We start from the raw sequence: 20059 nt of genomic DNA on the forward strand, positions 1-20059 counted from the left end.
TTGCACAATGTTCAGCAGCATTTGCGACACCTCAGGTACTGAATCAGTCCATTCCCAAATACAGCAAGGCCCGGACAACATTGAGGCTTGGGCTGATAAGCGGCAAGTAACATTTGCGACACACAAGTGTCAGGCTATGACCATCTCTGGCAAGAGAGAATCCAACTATCGGCCATTGCTATTCAATGGCATTACCATCACTGAATCCCCCACTATTGACATCCTGTGGGTTACCATTGACCAGAAATTGAACTGGGTTAGCCACATAAATACTGTGACTTCAAGAGCAGGTCAGAAGCTAGGAATTGTGTGACAAGTAACCCACCTCCTGACTCCCTAAAGCCTGTCCACCATCTACAAGGCACAAGTCAGGAGTGTGATGGAATACTCCCCACTTGCCTGAATGAGTGCCGCTCCCACCACACTCAAGAAGCTTGACACCGTCCAGGACAAAGCAGTCCGCTTGATTGGCACTACATCCACAGACATTCACTCTCTCCACCACCAACGCACAGTAGCAGCAGTGTGTGCCATCTATAAGATGCACTGCAGGAATTCACCAAGGCTTCTTCGACAACACCTTCAAAACCCACAACCAATACCATCTGGAAGGACAAGGGCAGCAGATAGATGGGAACACCATCACATGGAAATTCCCTTCCAACTCATTCACTATCCTGACTTGGAAATATATGGAGGAGGAGCAAATGCTTCAGCCTTATCTTTTGCACTGATGTGCTGGGCTCCTCCATCATTGAGGATGGGGATATTTGTGGAGCCTTCTCCTCTAGTGAGTTGTTCAATTGTCCATCACCATTCACAATTGGATGTGACAGGACTGCAGAGCTTAGATCTGATCCGTTGGTTGTGGGATCGTTTAGCTCTGTCTATCACTTGCTACTTATGCAGTTTGGCACGCAAGTAGTCCTGTCTTATAGCTTCACCAGGTTTACACCTCATTTTTAAGTATGCCTGGTGCTGCTCCTGGCATGCCCTCCTGCAATCTTCACTGAACCAGGGCTAATCCCCTGGCTCGATGGTAATATTAGATAGAGTGATATGCCAGGCCATGAGGTTACAGATTGTGTTCAGGTACAATTCTGCTGCTGCTGATGGCCCACAGTGCCCAGTCTTGAGTTGCTAGATCTGTTTCAAATCTATCCCATTTAGCACGGTGGTAGTGCCACGTAACACGATGGAGAGTATCCCCAATGTGAAGGTGGGACTTTGTCTCCACAATAACTGTGCGGTGGTCACTCCTACTGATACTTTCATGGACAGATGCACCTGCACAGGCATGTTAGTGAGGATGAGGTCAAGTATTTTTTTCCCTCTTGTTGGTTCTCTCACTACCTGCTGTCTAGCAGCTATTTCATTTAGGACTTGGCCTGCTTGATCTGTCGTGGTGCTTCCGAGCCAGTCTTGGCGATGGGCATCAAAGTCCCCCACCTATAGTACGTTCTGCGCCCTTGCCACCCTCAGTGCTTCCTTCAAGTGCTGTTCAACATGGAGGAGCACTGATTCATCAGCTGAGGGATGGCGGTACTTGATAATCAGCAGGGGGTTTCCTTGCCCATGTCTAACCAGATGCCATGAGACTTCATAGGGTCTGCAGTCGATGTTGAGGACTCCCAGGGCAATTCCCTCCCGACTGTATAGCACTATGCCACCATGTCTGCTGGGTCTGTCCTGTCGATGGGACAGGACTTACCCAATGATGGTGATGGTGATGTCTGGGACATGATCTGTAAGGCATGATTCCGTGAGGATGACTAAGTCAGGCTATTGCTTGACTAGTCTCTGAGACAGCTCTCCAAATTTTGGCAGTAGGGCCTAGACGTTAGTAAGGAAGACTCTGCAGGGCTGCAACTGCCGTTGTTTCCGGCCGTTCCATTGTCGTTTCCAGTGCCTAGGTCGATGCCGGGTGATCCATCTGGTTTCATTCCTTTCTTTTGACTTTGTAGCAGTTTGTTACAACTAAGTGGCTTGCTAGGCCATTTCGGAGGGCATTTAAGAGTCAACCACATTGCCACGGTTCTGGAGTCACTTGTAGGCCAAACCAAGTAAGACTTCCTTCCCTAAAGGACATTAATGAACCAGATAGGTTTTTACAACAATTGACAATGTTTCCATGGTCATCATTAAACTTTTAATTCCAGATTTTTATTGAATTCAAATTCCACCTTCTGACGATTGGAACCTGGGTCCCCAGAGCATTACCCTGGATTACTAGTCCAGCGACAATACCATTAACACCATCGCCTCACCATTGTCACAACAATAGCTGGAGTTGAAGAAGGCAATCTAACAGCTTCTCAGAAAAACTCAGGAGGAATAATAATTGCAGCCTTCAAATTGTGAAAAGAATTTTAAAAAGGACCTTTTTGGGGCTACTTTCATTTCTCAATAATCATAATTCATTCCTATTGCTGGAGCAGTTGCCTCGGCTTTCCTTTCAACATATTCTGTTTGATTTTAATTTTCTAACTGCAGTAAGTTATTTGACTCTCTTGCTGCACTAAGAAAGCAATTGTCTATGGGTGAAAGATATTTTACCTAATGCTTCTGACAGACGCCCAGCCCTTTGGTATTGAGGGGAGGAGCTGGAAGTGAGAGTCAGGCCAGGCCCGGCCGCAGCCCCCAGGCCCAGCCCCGGCCGCAGCCCCCAGGCCCAGCCCCGGCCCCGGCCCGGCCGCAGCCCCGAGGCCCGCCTCCGGCCCCCAGCCCAGGCCCAGCCGCATCCTCCGGCCCCCAGCCCAGGCCCGGCCGCGACCCCCAGCCCAGGCCCAGCCGCAGCCCCCGGCCCCCGGCCCAGCCTCCAGGTCCAGGCCCAGCCGCATCTTCCGGCCCCCAGCTCAGACCCGGCCGCATCCTCCGGCCCCCAGCCCAGGCCCGGCCGCAGCCCCCGGCCCATCCTCCAGCCCCCCAGGTCCAGGCCCAGCCGCATCTTCCGGCCCCCAGCCCAGGCCCGGCAGCAGCCCCCAGCCCCCGGCCCATCCTCCGGCCCCCCAGGTCCAGGCCCGGCAGCAGCCTCCGGCCCCCAGCTCAGATCCGGCCGCAGCCTCCGGCCCCCAGCTCAGATCCGGCCGCAGCCTCCAGCCCTAGGCCCCGGCCTCGGTTTAAAGGTACTGGCTCTGCTCTGAGCCGCTCCTCTGCTGGCTTTCGGCCTCACTAACCGACTCACCTCCAGTACAGACTCTGGGATGGCGGCCGGGACTATCGGTCGCTTCACCCCGCGCTGCTCCTTCTCCTTTTCCTTCTCTTTTTCTTTGCCGTTGTCCTGTTCCACTTGAGTCATTTTACCGACCCCGGTCTCTACCCTGTGGCACTGCTGCTCCCCCTGACCGTGTCTATAGATCCCGTGCTGCTCCCCCTGTGTGTGTTTGTAGATCCTATGGCAGTGCTGCTACCCTTGTGCCTGTAGATCCTGCAGTAGTGCTGCCCCGTGTGTGTTTATAGATTGAATTGCCCTCGAGAAGGTGGAAGTGAGCTGGCTTCTTGAACCCCTGCTCCCCTTTGTGTGTCTGTAGATCCTGTGGTAGTGCTTCTCCCGTGTGTGTGTCTGGTGATTCCATGTCATACTGCTCCCAGTGCATATCTGGAAATCCTGTGGCAATGCTGCTTTCCTCGTGTGTGTCTAGATCATGTGGTAGCCATTGCTCCCTCTGTGTCTGTAGAGCCTGTGGCAGTGCTGCTACCCATGTGTCTGTAGATGCTGTGGTATTGATGCTCCCCATGTGTCTGTACATCCTGTGGCAGTGCTACTTTCCCTTGTCTGTACATCCTGTGGCAGTGTTCCTATCCTTGTGTCTGTAGATATGTCAGTGCTGCTCCCTGTGCAGATCCTATGTCAGTACTACTTCCCGTGTGTCTGGTGATCCTGTGATAGTGTTGCTCCCTGTGTATGACTGCAGGTCCTGTGGCAAGTGTTGCCCCCCCCCCCATTGCGTGTGTCTGCAGACCTTGTGCCACTTCATGCTGTGTGCTGATGCTGTCTGCTCTCTGTACAAGTCAGATCTAGGTTCAGAGTTGCAAACATTTGACAGATCAAAGGTATATTTTTATTTGTGCACTGTACACCTGAGGCATCTACTCATTAGCAAAAACCTAGATATAGTTACAAATTTCATGCTACATTTTGTCTTAACTGTTTTTTCTTATTAATTATATTTCTGATTTGTATGAAATTTGCAAGTGTTTTATTCTTGCTTCCTGTCAGTGAAAAGTGAAAAAGTGGGAGATGGCTTAACTCGCGTTTGTAGTTGTAATTAAAGCTCTATTTAAAACAATTTGCTGTGCAGACTTAATAGGAGACTTTCACTCCCATTCTAGGTGATGCGATAATCCCACCTCCATGGTGTGCATGCTTTCACCTTCGCTCCAGATGGAGATGTATGTAAGGACTTAGCAGTCTCCCCCACTTCCCCCAACCAAATGGCGGTGCAAGATCATGATACTTCAACTTTTTGTCAGAATTGATAGATGTAATAAATAAAACTGCATTTGCCACTTAGAAAGTTCTTGTAGCTCAAGCTTTTAAAGCATAATTTACATGTTCAAACAGCCTGACGATTTCAGTAAATGTACATTTACAAGGTGACCACTGCAATTTTTGCTTTTTACCTTTGAAACAACAACACTGCAGTATGGAGCAACAATTAAGCCATATTATGGTAAATTACATACTAGAATTTAAGATTCCCACATTGTTTTGTCTATTGAATAGTGCAAATTATCATACTAAAACCAGATCAGTACAGGCTAAAACAATGAGTTCAATTTATTTACATTTAGTATACAGTACAACGAAAACTCACACTTGAATTGTGGCTCTAATGTAAAAAAACATTCTGGGCTCTTCAGAGGTACAATGGATGCTAAGACCAAAAAGCCAAAGAGCTGAGTTTTAAGCCACAGCCTTAAATCTTACAGCCTCTGCTCTTTTAAAGGAGGAAATTCCTAGGTGGTTGTAAACAGAGCTGGGGCAAAGAAAAGAGTAAAAACACAGTAGGCAAAAGCAGAGAAATGAAGAGTTCTTTGAGTATTGTAGGACTGGAGGTGGCCACAGAGTAACGACCTTACTCTGTAAGGATCCCTTTAATCCATGAAGGGATTAAAAACAGGGATGAAAATTTTAAATTGCGGGAACCAGATGCTGGGTAACCATGTCCTCAGCTGAAGTTCATGGTGGGTAGAGTTTACTGGACTGGCCAGGAAAACATTGAAATAGTAGAGTCCATTGATGACAAATGCATGCATGGGTGAGTGTTGCAGCAAGTGATAAACTGAGGCAGGGGTAGAGGCAAGCAATGTTACACAGGTGGGAATAGTTTGTGGTTCAAACATTTCACAAGAAATGCAAAGGGTTGTTTATCCTGAAACAATATCCTCTGCAATGATACAGGTTTGAGTGACTTTAAAAAAAACTTATACATTGACAGTAACAGTAGTTTTGGTACAATGTTCTACAGTGTTACATTATATGATAAGCAATACAACCGTCTCATCCATAAAATATTATTCAAGATGATCAGACCTGTAACTTTCATGGGTCACCATTAGGCAAATGGACTTCCAACTATCTCAAGAGCATTCCAATTTTGAGGTCTTAGGCCCTTTCTTATATTATTCGGCTACCCCAGGCTGCACCCATACACAACACAGGTCACATTTGCTGAGGCTGTGAATTGAAGTGTTAATCGTACTTTTAATCTTTCGGCTTCCTCCTGTGTTCTACAATCTTTGCTTATTGTACTTTAAAATGTGTAGGCCAAATGACCTTGCTGGTTTTCATTCAGACTTCCTTAGCAATATCTCAATGTTACCTTTTACTATGGTATGTGGTGTCTCAGCAACTGCTGCCGTATCTGTGTGTGTGTCATTTCTTGACCTGGGAATTTATCAATCTGTCTTCTGTTTCCAAACTGTCTTTGAATCTTGCCTCAGTGCATGAACAATGTTCTCTCTCCTCCACATTTCTGCTCTGGCTAAAATGCTGAAGCAAAGCATGCTGGGCTACTTTGAGCATTTAAATTACTTTAAAATATTCTAACAGCAGTCCTTCTAATCAAGAGTACATGAAGAATCGAGGCTCAGTTCAGGAAAATAGGACATCAACGTATCAACACTGGTTCAGCCTGAGGCAGTGGCTGGGAGGGGAATGAAATTAGTGGCAAGACTATGGAGTTTGGGGTCTAAAGACAATTGCTTCAGTCCCCCTAAAATTTAACTTGAGGAAATTGCTGCTTATCCAGAGGCAACTGAGGGGCTGAGAGAGGTGTTGGAGAGGTGGAGCTGAGTACCATTACCTTACATGTGGAAACTAATTCAACATAGTTGATGATTTTGATAAGGGACAGCAAGTAGATGAGAAAGAGGAAGGGACCAAGGATAGACTCTTGTGGTCCAAAGGTTTTGGTATAGGATAGGAAATGAAACTTTTGTTGGAGATCCTTGCTACCAAGTTCAAATAAGGCAGGGGTAATCTCACTGAGCTGGACAAGAGTACTTTAAAACATATCCATAATTTGTCCATCTACGCCTCCTCCCACCTTCTTAATGGAAATTTTCTCTTTCTGGAGCTTTACATGAACTAATTTTTTTATTCTGGACAACTAAGAAATTCAGGAAAAGTTACTGAACAAAAGAGAAGCTCTCTCTTTTATCCCTTTGCCATGACAACTGTCTAAATAAGTAGGTCATATGCTGTCTACCGCTACATAAAATATCAATTTTATGTTTATTATCCCATTAACTTTACACCATAAACTGGGCCATTTAGGCATGGTTTCAGGAAGCATTCTTCCCCACTCTTTCAAAAGGTTGTGAATGATGGGTTAATTGAAAGACAGTGATAGATTTTTGTTAGGGAAGGGTACCAAATGATATGGAAGAAAGGTGGGTATATTGTTAGAATAGTCAAACATACTCAAGAGGTTGATGGCATATTTCATTTCCTACAGAAGTAGGCATATCCTTTAGTCAAACCCTACATAAGTACATACCCATTATTAAAGCTGTGCAATACTGTACTTATGTTTAGAACAGTAGGTGGCTAGTTTGTCACAAGCTGTCCATCCCACTTGCTCGACAAATATAAATTATATAACTGAGGAGGAAACTGGAAGCTTGTGACATCAGGTATGACATTCTCGTTTTCAGATAATGCAAATATGTATGTGATGGTCTCCTAGACTGAGTTACATATAGGCAGTTACTTCTGAAGTTCTGCACGTCAAACTGGTGGAATGAGTGTTGAACTGGAAATGGTGTGTGTCTTATCCATGGTCCTACGAATAGCGATGATACACTCAACAATTTATGATGAGCTGTGCTGTTTGCCATGTTCTTTAAGAAGCAGATTCACTTGTTTTTTCTTCTGCCATGAGAAGCTTCCAATCAATGCTTATTAGTTACCAAAAAAAACAGCTGGTGACTATTCTTGTTGGACAGCAGGGATCCCAGCAGGAAGCTTATTAGTGCTCTCTACTAGCAAGATGTATTGTCAGATTAAACTTCAGCAGTACTTCTAAATAAAGAAAAGGTTTCTCGGATTTGCTTCTCGCCAACCTGTGGCCATGTAAATGGATATTACTTCTGTGAATTTCTTAATAGCTTGCCTTGGGAGACCATTAAGCATAATGGTAAGATTACACACATTAGACATAGCAAAAATATTGGTGTGATATCAGGTGCTCTGTCACTGCAAACTGAATGTTTTTAGTCTGCAAAGCAAAAACATTTAAAAATAATTTACTGATGTCTAGACCTGAAGAACAAAAGTTAAAGTTCAATATAGGATTATTTAACATAAGTTTTGAAAGGAATGCTTGAAAAGTCAATTTTATTAAACTCAATATATTGCACGGTTGCCTTTCCATTGTGCCAGTGCCTTTAAAGTCAGGTATTCCCAGCACAGCTTCATTAATCAGTGTATTTAACACTGAGCAACTCTTCTGGGTGGACAAGCACATTCACGTCATCAATAACACCTGGTTTTTCCAATCTTCCCATCTTCTCGCAATGTTCTTGCACATCACCTTGTGAATGTATGTCCAAGTGCCTGCTCTGGAAAGCAGGCATTTACCTGTAAAGAAGTTTTACAAAATATATCCGTCACTTATGTTTTCTCCTCCCAATAATCAATACAAAGTCTAATTGTGTAATTATTGCATATCAAATTGAATTTTACAGTGAAGTTTGTAGAAAACACTGCCACAGGATAGTAAAATATGGATTGGAGAAATGCAGTGCACACTGAACAATTACAAGTGCATCACTGATCATGCTTACAAACCAACACTGAAACTGATGACCAAGAGCATAGTTTTAATGGGAAAATGGGCAACTGTGACCTTCTTTCCATAATAAAGGTCAGAAGTCAGGATATTCGCTGATGATTGCACAATGTTCAATCTCTTTTGTAACTCCTCAGATAAAGGAAGCAGTAAAACGTGGACAACGTCCAGGCCTGGGTTAAGTGGCAAGTAACATATGTAAGACACAAAGGCCAGGCAATGACCATCTCTAAGAAGAGAGAATCTAACCATTTCCCCATGACATTCAATAGCATTACCAACGCTGAATTCTCCACCATCAACATCCTGGTGGTTATCATTGATCAGAAATGTAACTAGACTAGCCAGATAAATACTGTGGTTACAAGAACAGGCCAGAGGCAAGTAACTCACCTCCTGACTCCAAAGCCTGTCCACTATCTACAAGGCACAAGCCAGGAATGTGATGGTATACTCTCCACTTAGCTGGATGAGCAGCTCCAGCAACACTTAAGATGCTCAACACCAAGAACAAAGCAGCCCGCTTGAATGACAACCCACACACCACCTTAAAAATTTACTCCCCTCACCACTGATGCCACTGGCAGCAGTGTACCATCTCCAAGATCCACTGCAGCAACTTGTCAAAGGATTCTTTGAGTGCTTTCTATGACCGTTACCACCTAAAAGAACAAGGGCAGCTGACATATTGGAACACCACTACCTTCAAGTTGCATGCAATGCTGACTATATTGCCTTTCCTTCACTGTAACTGGGTCAAAACCCTCCCTAACAACACTGGATGTACCTATACCACAAGGAATGAAGTGTTTCAAGAAGATGGCTTGTCACCACCTCCAAGGGCAATTAGGGATGAGCATTAATACAGGCCTTTCCAGCGATGCCCACATCCCATGAACAAATAATAAAATCTGCTAAAATCACAATAAAAAACAATCAAATAACAGCCAACTAAGTCAAATTCCCTTGTAATGAGTAACATAGCTGACTTGTAAACATTAAACAAAATGATTTGTGGAGTTATACCTATGCCTGCCATAATTACTTTTATTTGATTTGCCATCCATTATAGGTAGAAAAATGAGGCCGAAACATTACAAAAACAAATGACCAGAATTCTAACTGAACTAGTCAACAAAATAATCATTTTACATACTAAACTTCATAATGTTAATGTTAAACATACTCTTGTTCAGATACAGACATCTTACCTTCCTCATCCCCCAGACATTGGAGGTGGTGCAGGCCCTCCTCCACCATGATTTACTCGACCCATTTTTCTTCGTGGAGCTCCTGGAGGGCTGTAAAAAAGTTATACAAAGGATTTCAATAAACATTACTACAACAGGATTCATATAGACAGCAAACCCCTATTGCAAGTAATAATCCAGGTTGAACAATTATGTACAGTCAGAACTTTCCTTATAAATTTGCTAAGCAATCCCTCTTGCCATCAATGATAAGGGCCTAGATTGAACATGGGGATACAAAAATAGGAACAGAGATGACCATATGGCCCCTCGAGTCTGCTCCAGTATTCAATACAATTATGGCTGATCTTCTGCCTCAACTCCACATTCCTACCTATTCCCCATGTCCCTGAATTCCCTGAGACCAAAAATCTGTCCATCTCAGCCTTCTATGATGGAGCATCCACAACCCTCTGTGACAGACGATTACAAATATTCACCATCCTCCAAGTCAAGAAATTTCTCTTCACAGTCCTTCATGATCAACCCCTTGTCCCAAGACTGTAGCCCCGTATTCTAGATTTCCTAGCCCAGGGAAACAACCTCCATGTCTACCTTATCAAGGCCGCTCATTAACTGGTCAGTGCGTGAGGGGAGTCAGACTGCTGCTCTCTTGAATTTACTTTTAAATCGCATCACCTGTCTACCCATTGTCCGATGACAGAAGGGGAGTGCATGTACTGATTGGGCACAACATTCTGACCAGAGAACATTGATGATTAAAGAGCTAATAAGTTTCTGTTGATGCCATAGCAATGTAATGATAGTGGCACTGCAGCAACACATTTACTGGCCCCATTAAGAACGTTGGCAGCCAGGAAAACCAACAGTGAAGAAAGGTCTTTCTCACAAGTCTAAAAGATTCTCTCTCAATAGCTGCAAGAGGCCTACACTACAGGCGATATTTTGTTTTTTGACCAAAGTATCCCCTACACACAGGTTTGACAGCATCTGTGGAGAGAAAGACAGGGTTAATGTTTCAAGTCCATATGACTCTTCTTCAGAGACTCTTTGAGTCATACAGACTCGAAATGTTAACTGTCTTTCTCTCCACAGATGCTGTCAGATCTGCTGAGTTTTTCCAGCATTTTCAGTTTTTTGTTTCAGAGTTTCAGCATCTGCAGTATTTTGCCTTTATAAAAAGGTATCCTGTTTAGTTTGTTGCATGTCTATTGACTGCTGTATTTGTTACACTGTAAAACAGTGAAATGAGACAAACAAAAGTAATTTTTTAAAAATTCTCAAAAATGCCATGAAAACATACCAACTGATCACTTCGAAATCATTCCTTCTCCAATCACGTTTTGCCCATACAATAGTGTGTGGCAAAATCACAAGTCACATTTAGAAATAAATATAATTCTTATTTTTTTTTATTCATTCATGGGATGTGGGCGTCACTGGCTAGGCCAGCATTTATTGCCCATCCTTAATTATCCCTGTTCAGAATGCATTTAAGAGTCAACAACATCGCTGTGGATCTGGAGTCACATGTAGCCCAGACTAGGGGAGGAAATCTGCCATTCTTACCTGAAGGACATTAGTAAACCAGATGGGTTTTTACAACAATAGACACTGGTTTCATGGTCATCATTAGATTTTTAATTCCAGATTTTTATTGAATTCAAATTCCATCATCTGCCATGGCAGTACTTACAAGTGAAGGTCTGTCATTTTATTTTTCCACATTCAAGATTTTAAATGACTCTGTACTTTTAATAGCTTCAATTAAATCTATAGCTTTGTTCAGTAAAAGTTCAGATTTGTCATACACTGTCATGTGTAGTACATGTCTCTGGATATCTTTTATTTATCTACCCAACTTCACAATTGAAGCAGTTGCAGTACTTCCCAGCACATGACTATAAATGTTTTTGTGGCTGCATATCATTCATATTTCTTTACTATTTTCTGTCCATGTTAGATTCTAAATGTAACATTCATTTTGTTCAATATGGATTTTATTTATGGAAAGAAAAATGTATTGCATAGAATTTACTTCAGTTTGTCCAAGAATGTGTCAAAGTAGTGTATACAATGCACTATAACAGAGGGATGCACAAGTATCTCGACATAATATACGCCTTGAAATCACATTTTAAGATATTCATTATTAACATCACACAATGTAAAAGGAAATTCATGTAGGTGTGTCAAAGGTGACATTATCGTGTCTATTTTAATATTTTAGATGCATTCCAAGATTAACTTACATCCATAACTTTAAAGCTAATGTTCTAGTTAGTACACAGGGTGAAAAAGAATGAATTACAAATGACCATCAGTAAATTCAAAATTGTTTTGTATATTTTAATTATTTTTCATCAAACTAGTTAGTATTTACTTTGAGTGATAGATGCCTTTGTTATTTAAATCCAATTTTTAAAAAAATCTAATATTTTTAAATTTTACTGTTTGTTTTACAACAAAGGCTCTTTAAATTGATGCAATTTTTTAAATTAAAATGTTTTTATTCATATCATTATAGGTGTAGGCAATACAGATTAATTGGAGCTTAAAATTAAATCCTAAATGCCCAAGATTACTTGTTCTATTTGCCATGAAATAATATTTAAAAACAAAAATTTTTTTATATGCAGTGAGAGATATCAGTCAAACATTCCTCTTTAATATCTCCTGTGCTACATGGTTAATGCAAATGACAAGTTGGATTGAACCATGATGATCCACACCACCCCCCGTCCCCCACCACCGAATGGTTGACTTATAACAAATGATCCCTGGGTTGAACTTCCATTTTCAGCAAAGCAGGTGTAAGGAGGCAAAACTGGAGGAAAATACGTGAATGAGAACCTTCAAAAGAATAATGAAAAAGGAATTTTGTTTTTAAACACAGCATTACCCTCTTCCATCGTCAGGTCTACCCCAGGATGACTGATTTCCAGTTCTTTTATATTCAGCTCCAGCAGGATTGAACAATGTCCGAAAGCTAAATGTGGAATACAATTGTTGATTAATAATCAGAATCAATAGTGCTTTCAGATAATGCTTTAATTAGTAGAATTTATGTTTAAGAGATCATAAATGCAGGTCGAAACTTACAAAAAGGAAATAAACTCCACTATTCCCCAGAAAAACTGAATTATTGATGACAAACGCCATGGTGCCTGACTCCTGCTATCCACAACTTGTCCTGCAAAGAAGAAGTATCGTATATAGTGTCCATTTGATTCAGTACACAACAATGCATCATAGAAATATATATTCAGCAAATGAACATTTAAACGCTCTGTTCCTCTTTAACCCCCACAGCTTACAATGACTTATTCAAATCCTAGAATGTAATTTCACGACATTCTGTGTGAACGGGCATAGCTTTAACCATTTTTCAGCTTGCTGTTTCACAAAACCCAAAACAATGGTCAAAATCACCTTTAAGCTTTTTTGCACAGTCTTTCATCTTCTCAACATCGTTGTAAAGTACTGAAAATCTCTCTACTCAGACAAATACAAACAATCTTCTACTGGGATAGGAAAGGCTCTGTACTCCAAGTGGTGGGGGGTGGGGAGGCATCTGCTGACCACAAGTTTCGAAAGTTTCTCTAAAAGATTAAATGTTAGGGGACAATACAGCTCATTAAAGGTCAATTTCATAATTTTTTTTGAATATTATTTAATGATCCATCATACCACTCTGCATTAGATCATTCATGATAAAAAATGTGTACACGTATGCTGTCCCCAGCCAGCAGATATCTGCAGAGGACATTGGCAAAATTTGGAAGCAGGATGCAGACTTTCCCCTACAGAGATTTGAAGGCAAATGAGGGAAAATTTAATAAATAAAATGAAAACAAAAAAATTATTGGTGTAAAAACAAAAAAACTGCGGATGCTGGAAATCCAAAACAAAAACAGAATTACCTGGAAAAACTCAGGAGGTCTGGCAGCATCGGCGGAGAAGAAAAGAGTTGACGTTTCAAGTCCTCATGACCCTTCGACAGAACTTGAGTTCGAGTACAAGAAAGAGTTGAAATATAAGCTGGTTAAGGGTGTGTGTGTGGGGGGCGGAGAGATAGAGAGAGAGAGAGGTGGGGGGGGGTGTGGTTGTAGGGGCAAACAAGCAGTGATGGAAGCAGATCATCAAAAGATGTCAACAAAAATAGAACAAAAGAACACATAGGTGTTAAAGTTGGTGATATCTAAACGAATGTGCTAATTAAGAATGGATGGTAGGGCACTCAAGGTATAGCTCTAGTGGGGGTGGGGAAAGCATAAAAGATTTTAAAATATTTAAAAATAATGGAGATAGGTGGGAAAAGAAAAATCTATATAATTTATTGGAAAAAAAAGGAAGGGGGAAACAGAAAGGGGTGGGGATGGGGGAGGGAGCTCAAGACCTAAAGTTGTTGAATTCAATATTCAGTCCGGAAGGCTGTAAAGTGCCTAGTCGGAAGATGAGATGTTGTTCCTCCAGTTTGCGTTGGGCTTCACTGGAACAATGCAGCAAGCCAAGGACAGACATGTGGGCAAGAGAGCAGGGTGGAGTGTTAAAATGGCAAGCGACAGGGAGGTTTGGGTCATTCTTGCGGACAGACCGCAGGTGTTCTGCAAAGCGGTCGCCCAGTTTACGTTTGGTCTCTCCAATGTAGAGGAGACCACATTGAGAGCAATGAACGCAGTAGAAGTTGGGGGAAATGCAAGTGAAATGCTGCTTCACTTGAAAGGAGTGTTTGGGCCCTTGGATGGTGAGGAGAGAGGAAGTGAAGGGGCAGGTATTGCATCTTTTGCGTTGGCATGGGGTGGTGCCATAGGAGGGGGTTGAGGAGTAGGGGGTGATGAAGGAGTGGACCAGGGTGTCCCGGAGGGAGCGATCCCTACGGAATGCCGATAAGGGGGGTGAAGGGAAGATGTGTTTGGTGGTGGCATCATGCTGGAGTTGGCGGAAATGGCGGAGGATGATCCTTTGAATGCGGAGGCTGGTGGGGTGATAAGTGAGGACAAGGGGGACTCTATCATGTTTCTGGGAGGGAGGAGAAGGCATGAGGGCGGATGCGCGGGAGATGGGCCGGACACGGTTGAGGGCCCTGTCAACGACCGTGGGTGGAAAACCTCGGTTAAGGAAGGAGGAGGACATGTCAGAGGAACTGTTTTTGAATGTAGCATCATCGGAACAGATGCGACGGAGGCGAAGGAACTGAGAGAATGGGATGGAGTCCTTACAGGAAGCAGGTTGTGAGGAGCTGTAGTCGAGGTAGCTGTGGGAGTCGTTGGGTTTGTAATGGATATTGGTGGACAATATATCACCAGAGATTGAGACAGAGAGGTCAAGGAAGGGAAGGGAAGTGTCAGAGATGGACCACGTGAAAATGATGGAGGGGTGGAGATTGGAAGCAAAATTAATAAATTTTTCCAAGTCCCGACGAGAGCATGAAGCAGCACCAAAGTAATCATCGATGTACTGGAGAAAGAGTTGTGGAAGGGGGCCGGAGTAGGACTGGAACAAGGAATGTTCCATATACCCCATAAAGAGAAAGGCATAGCTGGGGACCATGCGGGTACCCATAGCCACACCTTTTATTTGGAGGAAGTGAGAGGAGTTGAAGGAGAAATTGTTCAGTGTGAGAACAAGTTCAGCCAGACGGAGGAGAGTAGTGGTGGATGGGGATTGTTCGGGCCTCTGTTCGAGGAAGAAGCTAAGAGCCCTCAGACCATCCTGGTGGGGGATGGAGGTGTAGAGGGATTGGACGTCCATGGTGAAGAGGAAGCGGTTGGGGCCAGGGAACTGGAAATTGTTGATGTGACGTAAGGTGTCAGAGGAATCACGGATGTAGGTGGGAAGGGATTGGACAAGGGGAGAGAGAAGGGAGTCAAGATAACGAGAAATGAGTTCTGTGAGGCAGGAGCAAGCTGAGACGATCGGTCTACCGGGGCAGTTCTGTTTGTGGATTTTGGGTAGGAGATAGAAGCGGGCCATCCGAGGTTGGGCGACTATCAGGTTGGAAGCTGTGGGAGGGAGATCCCCAGAGGAGATGAGGTCAGTGACAGTCCTGGAAACAATGGCTTGATGTTCAGTGGTGGGGTCATGGTCCAGGGAGAGGTAGGAGGAAGTGTCTGCGAGTTGACGCTCAGCCTCCGCGAGGTAGAGGTCAGTGCGCCAGACAACAACAGCACCACCCTTGTCAGCGGGTTTGATGACAATGTCAGGGTTGGACCTGAGAGAATGGAGTGCAGTAAGTTCAGAGAGAGACAGGTTAGAATGGGTGAGAGGAGCAGAGAAATTGAGATGACTAATGTCGCGCCGACAGTTCTCAATGAAAAGATCAAGAGAAGGTAAGAATCCAGAGGGAGGGGTCCAGGTGGAGGGAGAATATCGGAGATGGGTAAAACGATCCGTTGAACTGGGAGAGGACTCCTGCCCAAAGAAGTGAGCCCGGAGACGAAGACGGCGGAAGAAGAGTTCAGCATCATGCCGAGCCCGAAATTCATTGAGGTGAGGGCGTAAGGGTATGAAACTAAGTCCTTTGCTGAGCATTGAACGTTCAGCATCGGAGAGGGGAAGGTCAGGGGGTATAGTGAATACACGGCTGGGGTTGGGATTGGAAGATGGGGTGGGGACGGAGGGACGGGCAGGGGTGGAGGGTCCTAGATGGGTGTTGGTGTCGATGAGTTGTTGGAGCTTGCGTTCCTTAACACTTGAGAGAAAGAGAAAAAGTTTCTTGTTGAGGCGTCGGATGAGCCGAAGAATAAAATGAAACTGGGGGCACGCGCAGCTTTGAAAAAGGGTACGGCGGTGCTGCTGGAGGGAGAGGTCGAGTGTGTTCATATGGCGGCGCATGGCACTGAGTGTGGATTTCAGAATGTGACGGGAACAGCAGTCCGAGAAACATTTTATGTCCCGGAGATACCTGTAATCCTGGGTGGGTTCGAACTTTAGGTCTTGAGCTCCCTCCCCCATCCCCACCCACTTTCTGTTTCCCCCTTCTTTTTTTTTCCCAATAAATTATATAGATTTTTCTTTTCCCACCTATTTCCATTATTTTTAAATATTTTAAAATCTTTTATGCCTCCCCACCCCCACTAGAGCTATACCTTGAGTGCCCTACCATCCATTCTTAATTAGCACATTCGTTTAGATAATATCACCAACTTTAACACCTATGTGTTCTTTTGTTCTATTGTTGTTGACATCTTTTGATGATCTGCTTCTATCACTGCTTGTTTGTCCGTACAACCACACCAACACCCTCCACTTCTCTCTCTCTCTCTCTCTCTCCCCCCCCCACCCCCCACCACCCCACACACACACACCTTAAACCAGCTTATATTTCAACTCTTTCTTGTACTCGAACTCAAGTTCTGTCGAAGGGTCATGAGGACTCGAAATGTAAACTCTATTCTTCTCCGCTGATGCTGCCAGACCTGCTGAGTTTTTCCAGGTAAATTATTGGTGTATTTGTGTTGGCATCACATCAATAATTCACTTTCACAATAGGCATACGTAGCATACTGGTACCAGTAAAAGGAAATTGGTTTGTCTATTGTGACCGCACACTATGGATACATAACTAAAAAAACTCTCTCCAGAAACAACCCAAAGTCGGAATGACACCTATGATATGAGTGAACTATTACAATTCAAGTGAATGTGGTACAAAAGGTTAAAGTACATACCATTACATTAATCTGAAAAGGGGTGTAACATTTATATTATGGAGTGGTGGAATCACAATGTCACTGACCTAGTTTTGTCTCAAAAAAAGTATTTTAATTGTTTGCTAACTACAGCACTGAAGTAAACAAGCATGCAGAAACAAAGGTTTAATGTTTTATGCTAATGGAAATTAGAACATTCCCATTATTTTCTCTTCCTTTGACCCAAATAATTTAAGTGTAAATGGTTCAATTAATAAAGCACAATTGGCAAGGTTTAAATCCAAAATTCCTTCACACACTTCCATGTTTTCTGTTTATGTTTTCTATGCATAGGATAATTGAAGATTTTGACAGTTAGTATGGATAAATCCCTTAATCTTAGTCTTGGTTTATAAAACACGAACAGTACAAATTAACATGAAGCAGACTACTGCATTATTCACACAAAAAGACAATCACAGAATGCAATTCCCAAAACACTGAAAATCTTAGATTACCAAGCAATAAACAAAAGATTTGAGTTAATCAGTCACTGAACACCAAATCTTCAGTTACAGCAGGGAAATAAGCCAAATGGATACTTCACCTGTTAAAAGGTCCAATACAGAACATGTCAAGTAAAACAGTCAAAATAGATAGCGGAAATGTGTTTCAAGCATTCTTTGGCACCCAAATTCACCAAGATTAAAACGCGAATGAAATATTTAAAATATTAAATGGAGCTTATTGGCAAGTGAATATAGAACGAAAAACAAGTGGGCACAGATTTTTGACTCCTAAACTTTTATCTAACCAAAAATTAGTTTGTTGAAGAGAAATCAATCAGCTGGTGAAAAGAATAGGAGGAGATTAAGTAAAATTCCCAATAGGAAAGTATACATTTCTAGAGACAGAAACTAGTCCACATAAGTAGTTGGATATCTCAGCTTGATTACATTTGGCACAAATTTACCAACACCACCACCCAAGTTAAAAATTGTGGATTCAGGATATGCGCATGACCCAAGAGGGTGAATTCTAATGGGGTCTTCTGATCCTCCATCACAAATTTGAAGCCATGAAAGCTGCAGGGAAATTGGCACAAACATTTTTCTAGAATACCTGCAGCTCTTGTGCTGAAGTTACAGTGGACAACCCCTGCAAAAACTAATCCTGATAACCTATGACTGTGTCTGAAGTGCAGTACCAAGAGAAAGGCCAATATTGTTAGAAACACTCATTTAGATTTTAACCTTCCACCTGGCATTAAATTGAAAGTGGTAAGATATCTTCAAGGGGCTGGAACAAGAAGCTCAAAGCCAGTAAGGTAAGTTATAGTTGTTTTTTTAAAAAAAGTTTCCCTGTGGACCAAGAGTCTGGGCTCCACTAAAAAGAAACTTGCATCCCCCTTATCCCAAGCTTCATATCCTGATCGTCTCTATACTCCCCTTTTATTAGTGACCTGACCACAAAGTATCATATCCACAGGTCTCTGGCAGTGGCCTCCAGCCCAGCTGCCTAACAGGCAGGTGATTCTTACCAGGTTCTGGCAGGAGTCCAAACCTGGATATGTAAATGAGGCCAGGAGTCAAAAACCCTCCAAGCCTTGATATGCACGTTTACTGACCACCCAGGAACCAATCCCACCCAGACCTGACTAAAATTGAGGCCACTATTTTTCAGAACAAAATATTAAACTAAAAAACGTATATGTTTGCTCCGGTGAAAGATCCGATGTCCAAAAATCTCATGACTCTATCTGAAGAGTGAATAGTACCTTGGTCAATAATTCACCCTAAATTTACACAGGCTGTTCTGCTTGTGCAGCACCGTTGGGTACCAATTGGTTGTAGATTTAACCTACATAAGGCACTGTAGACAGTGGCTTTTCTCAGAACTCTCGTGGTCAAATACAGCTGGCTTTAAACTGCGTAAAAAAGGTTCAGCTTTATTGTGTATAGACACCATCCACCGTTAACTCTGCCTGTTATATTATCCATATCTCGTCATCCTCTACATGCTTGTAATTCGCATTTTAGTGGAGTGTGCACCATAGTGACAGCAGAATAATACCGTGAGGCCGGGGAAGAACAGGAAACCAGACCCTTTTCACTCTCAGGTAAACAACAACCCAAAAAGAGAGAGAAAAAAAACACCCGGGCAGTTTAAACACCGTCACTTACTATCACCCTGAATCGCAGCCCCATCAAACCCAATTTCACCGCCCCCCCAATCACCGTCGCCACTTTCTCACCGTTAGACACGTACACCATTTTGCACCAATCTATTTCCGTTTCCGGCTTACTTCCGGTTCCTTCCGGTCACGGGATCTGGAATAGAGCGCTTTCACAACGGCCATGTTGGAAAGCACCGTTTCCGGTTTCGCTGCAGCGAAGGATAATGCTCCAATTGAAGTAAGAGTTTTTAAAAGGAAAGGAAAGGCCTATGGAAACCACTCCTTCCTCCAATTGATCAGATATCGATACAATTAATCCTGCTGTTGAAAACTGACGTCATTTGTTAGTCATTCACTGTCTAGACCAGCATTTATTGCCCCTCCCTAATTGACTCCCTAGTGAGCTGTCATCTTGAACCGCTGCAGCCCATGTGGTGTAGGTACATCCACAGTGCAGTGAGGAAGGGAGTTCCAGTATTTTGACCCAGTGACAGTGAAGGAACGGCGATTATAGTTTCAAGTCAGGATGTTGAGTGATTTGGAGGGGAACTTCCAGGTGATGGTGTTCCCATGTATCTGTTGCCCCTGTCCTTCTAGATCGTAGCAGTCGTGGGTTTGGAAGGTGATGTATAAGGAGTCTTGTTGAATTTCTGTTGTGCAATTTGTAGATGGTACACACTGCTGCACTGTGCATTGGCGATGGAGGGAGTGCAAGTTTGTGGATGTGATTCCAATCAAGCG

The 20059-nt window shown here is 43.1% G+C and overlaps 2 protein-coding genes across 4 annotated transcripts in view; both read right to left on the bottom strand.

The window, feature by feature from the left end:
* actr8 (actin related protein 8) overlaps positions 1–3801 on the bottom strand; it is a 29401-nt gene extending 25600 nt beyond the window's left edge. Inside the window, exon 1 of one of the 2 annotated variants that reach the window (XM_041190940.1) lies at positions 3185–3801. In XM_041190940.1, the coding sequence (XP_041046874.1) occupies positions 3185–3298 (114 nt within the window). In that variant the 5' untranslated portion in view covers positions 3299–3801. The remainder of the gene's footprint in view (positions 1–3184) is intronic. The other variant, XM_041190939.1, reaches the window with a different exon arrangement.
* A 954-nt stretch (positions 3802–4755) lies between these two features.
* Positions 4756–19488, bottom strand: selenok (selenoprotein K). Of its 2 annotated transcripts, XR_005943476.1 has the most exons (5): positions 19397–19488; positions 12611–12701; positions 12411–12497; positions 9509–9598; positions 4756–8086 (listed from the first exon to the last, which is right to left on the bottom strand). XR_005943476.1 is itself a non-coding variant. In XM_041190941.1 (4 exons), exons 1-4 carry the CDS (start codon positions 19413–19415, stop codon positions 9514–9516), a joined length of 282 nt encoding a protein of 93 aa, XP_041046875.1. In that variant the 5' UTR covers positions 19416–19488; the 3' UTR covers positions 9508–9513. The 2 variants fall into 2 exon arrangements, 1 of the variants encoding a protein (XP_041046875.1); XM_041190941.1 differs by lacking the exon at positions 4756–8086 and having other exon boundaries at positions 9508–9598.
* Between the last annotated feature and the right edge of the window lie 571 nt (positions 19489–20059).

The sequence above is a fragment of the Carcharodon carcharias genome, chromosome 7 (genome assembly GCF_017639515.1).
Source record: "Carcharodon carcharias isolate sCarCar2 chromosome 7, sCarCar2.pri, whole genome shotgun sequence".
Classification (NCBI taxonomy): domain Eukaryota; kingdom Metazoa; phylum Chordata; class Chondrichthyes; order Lamniformes; family Lamnidae; genus Carcharodon; species Carcharodon carcharias.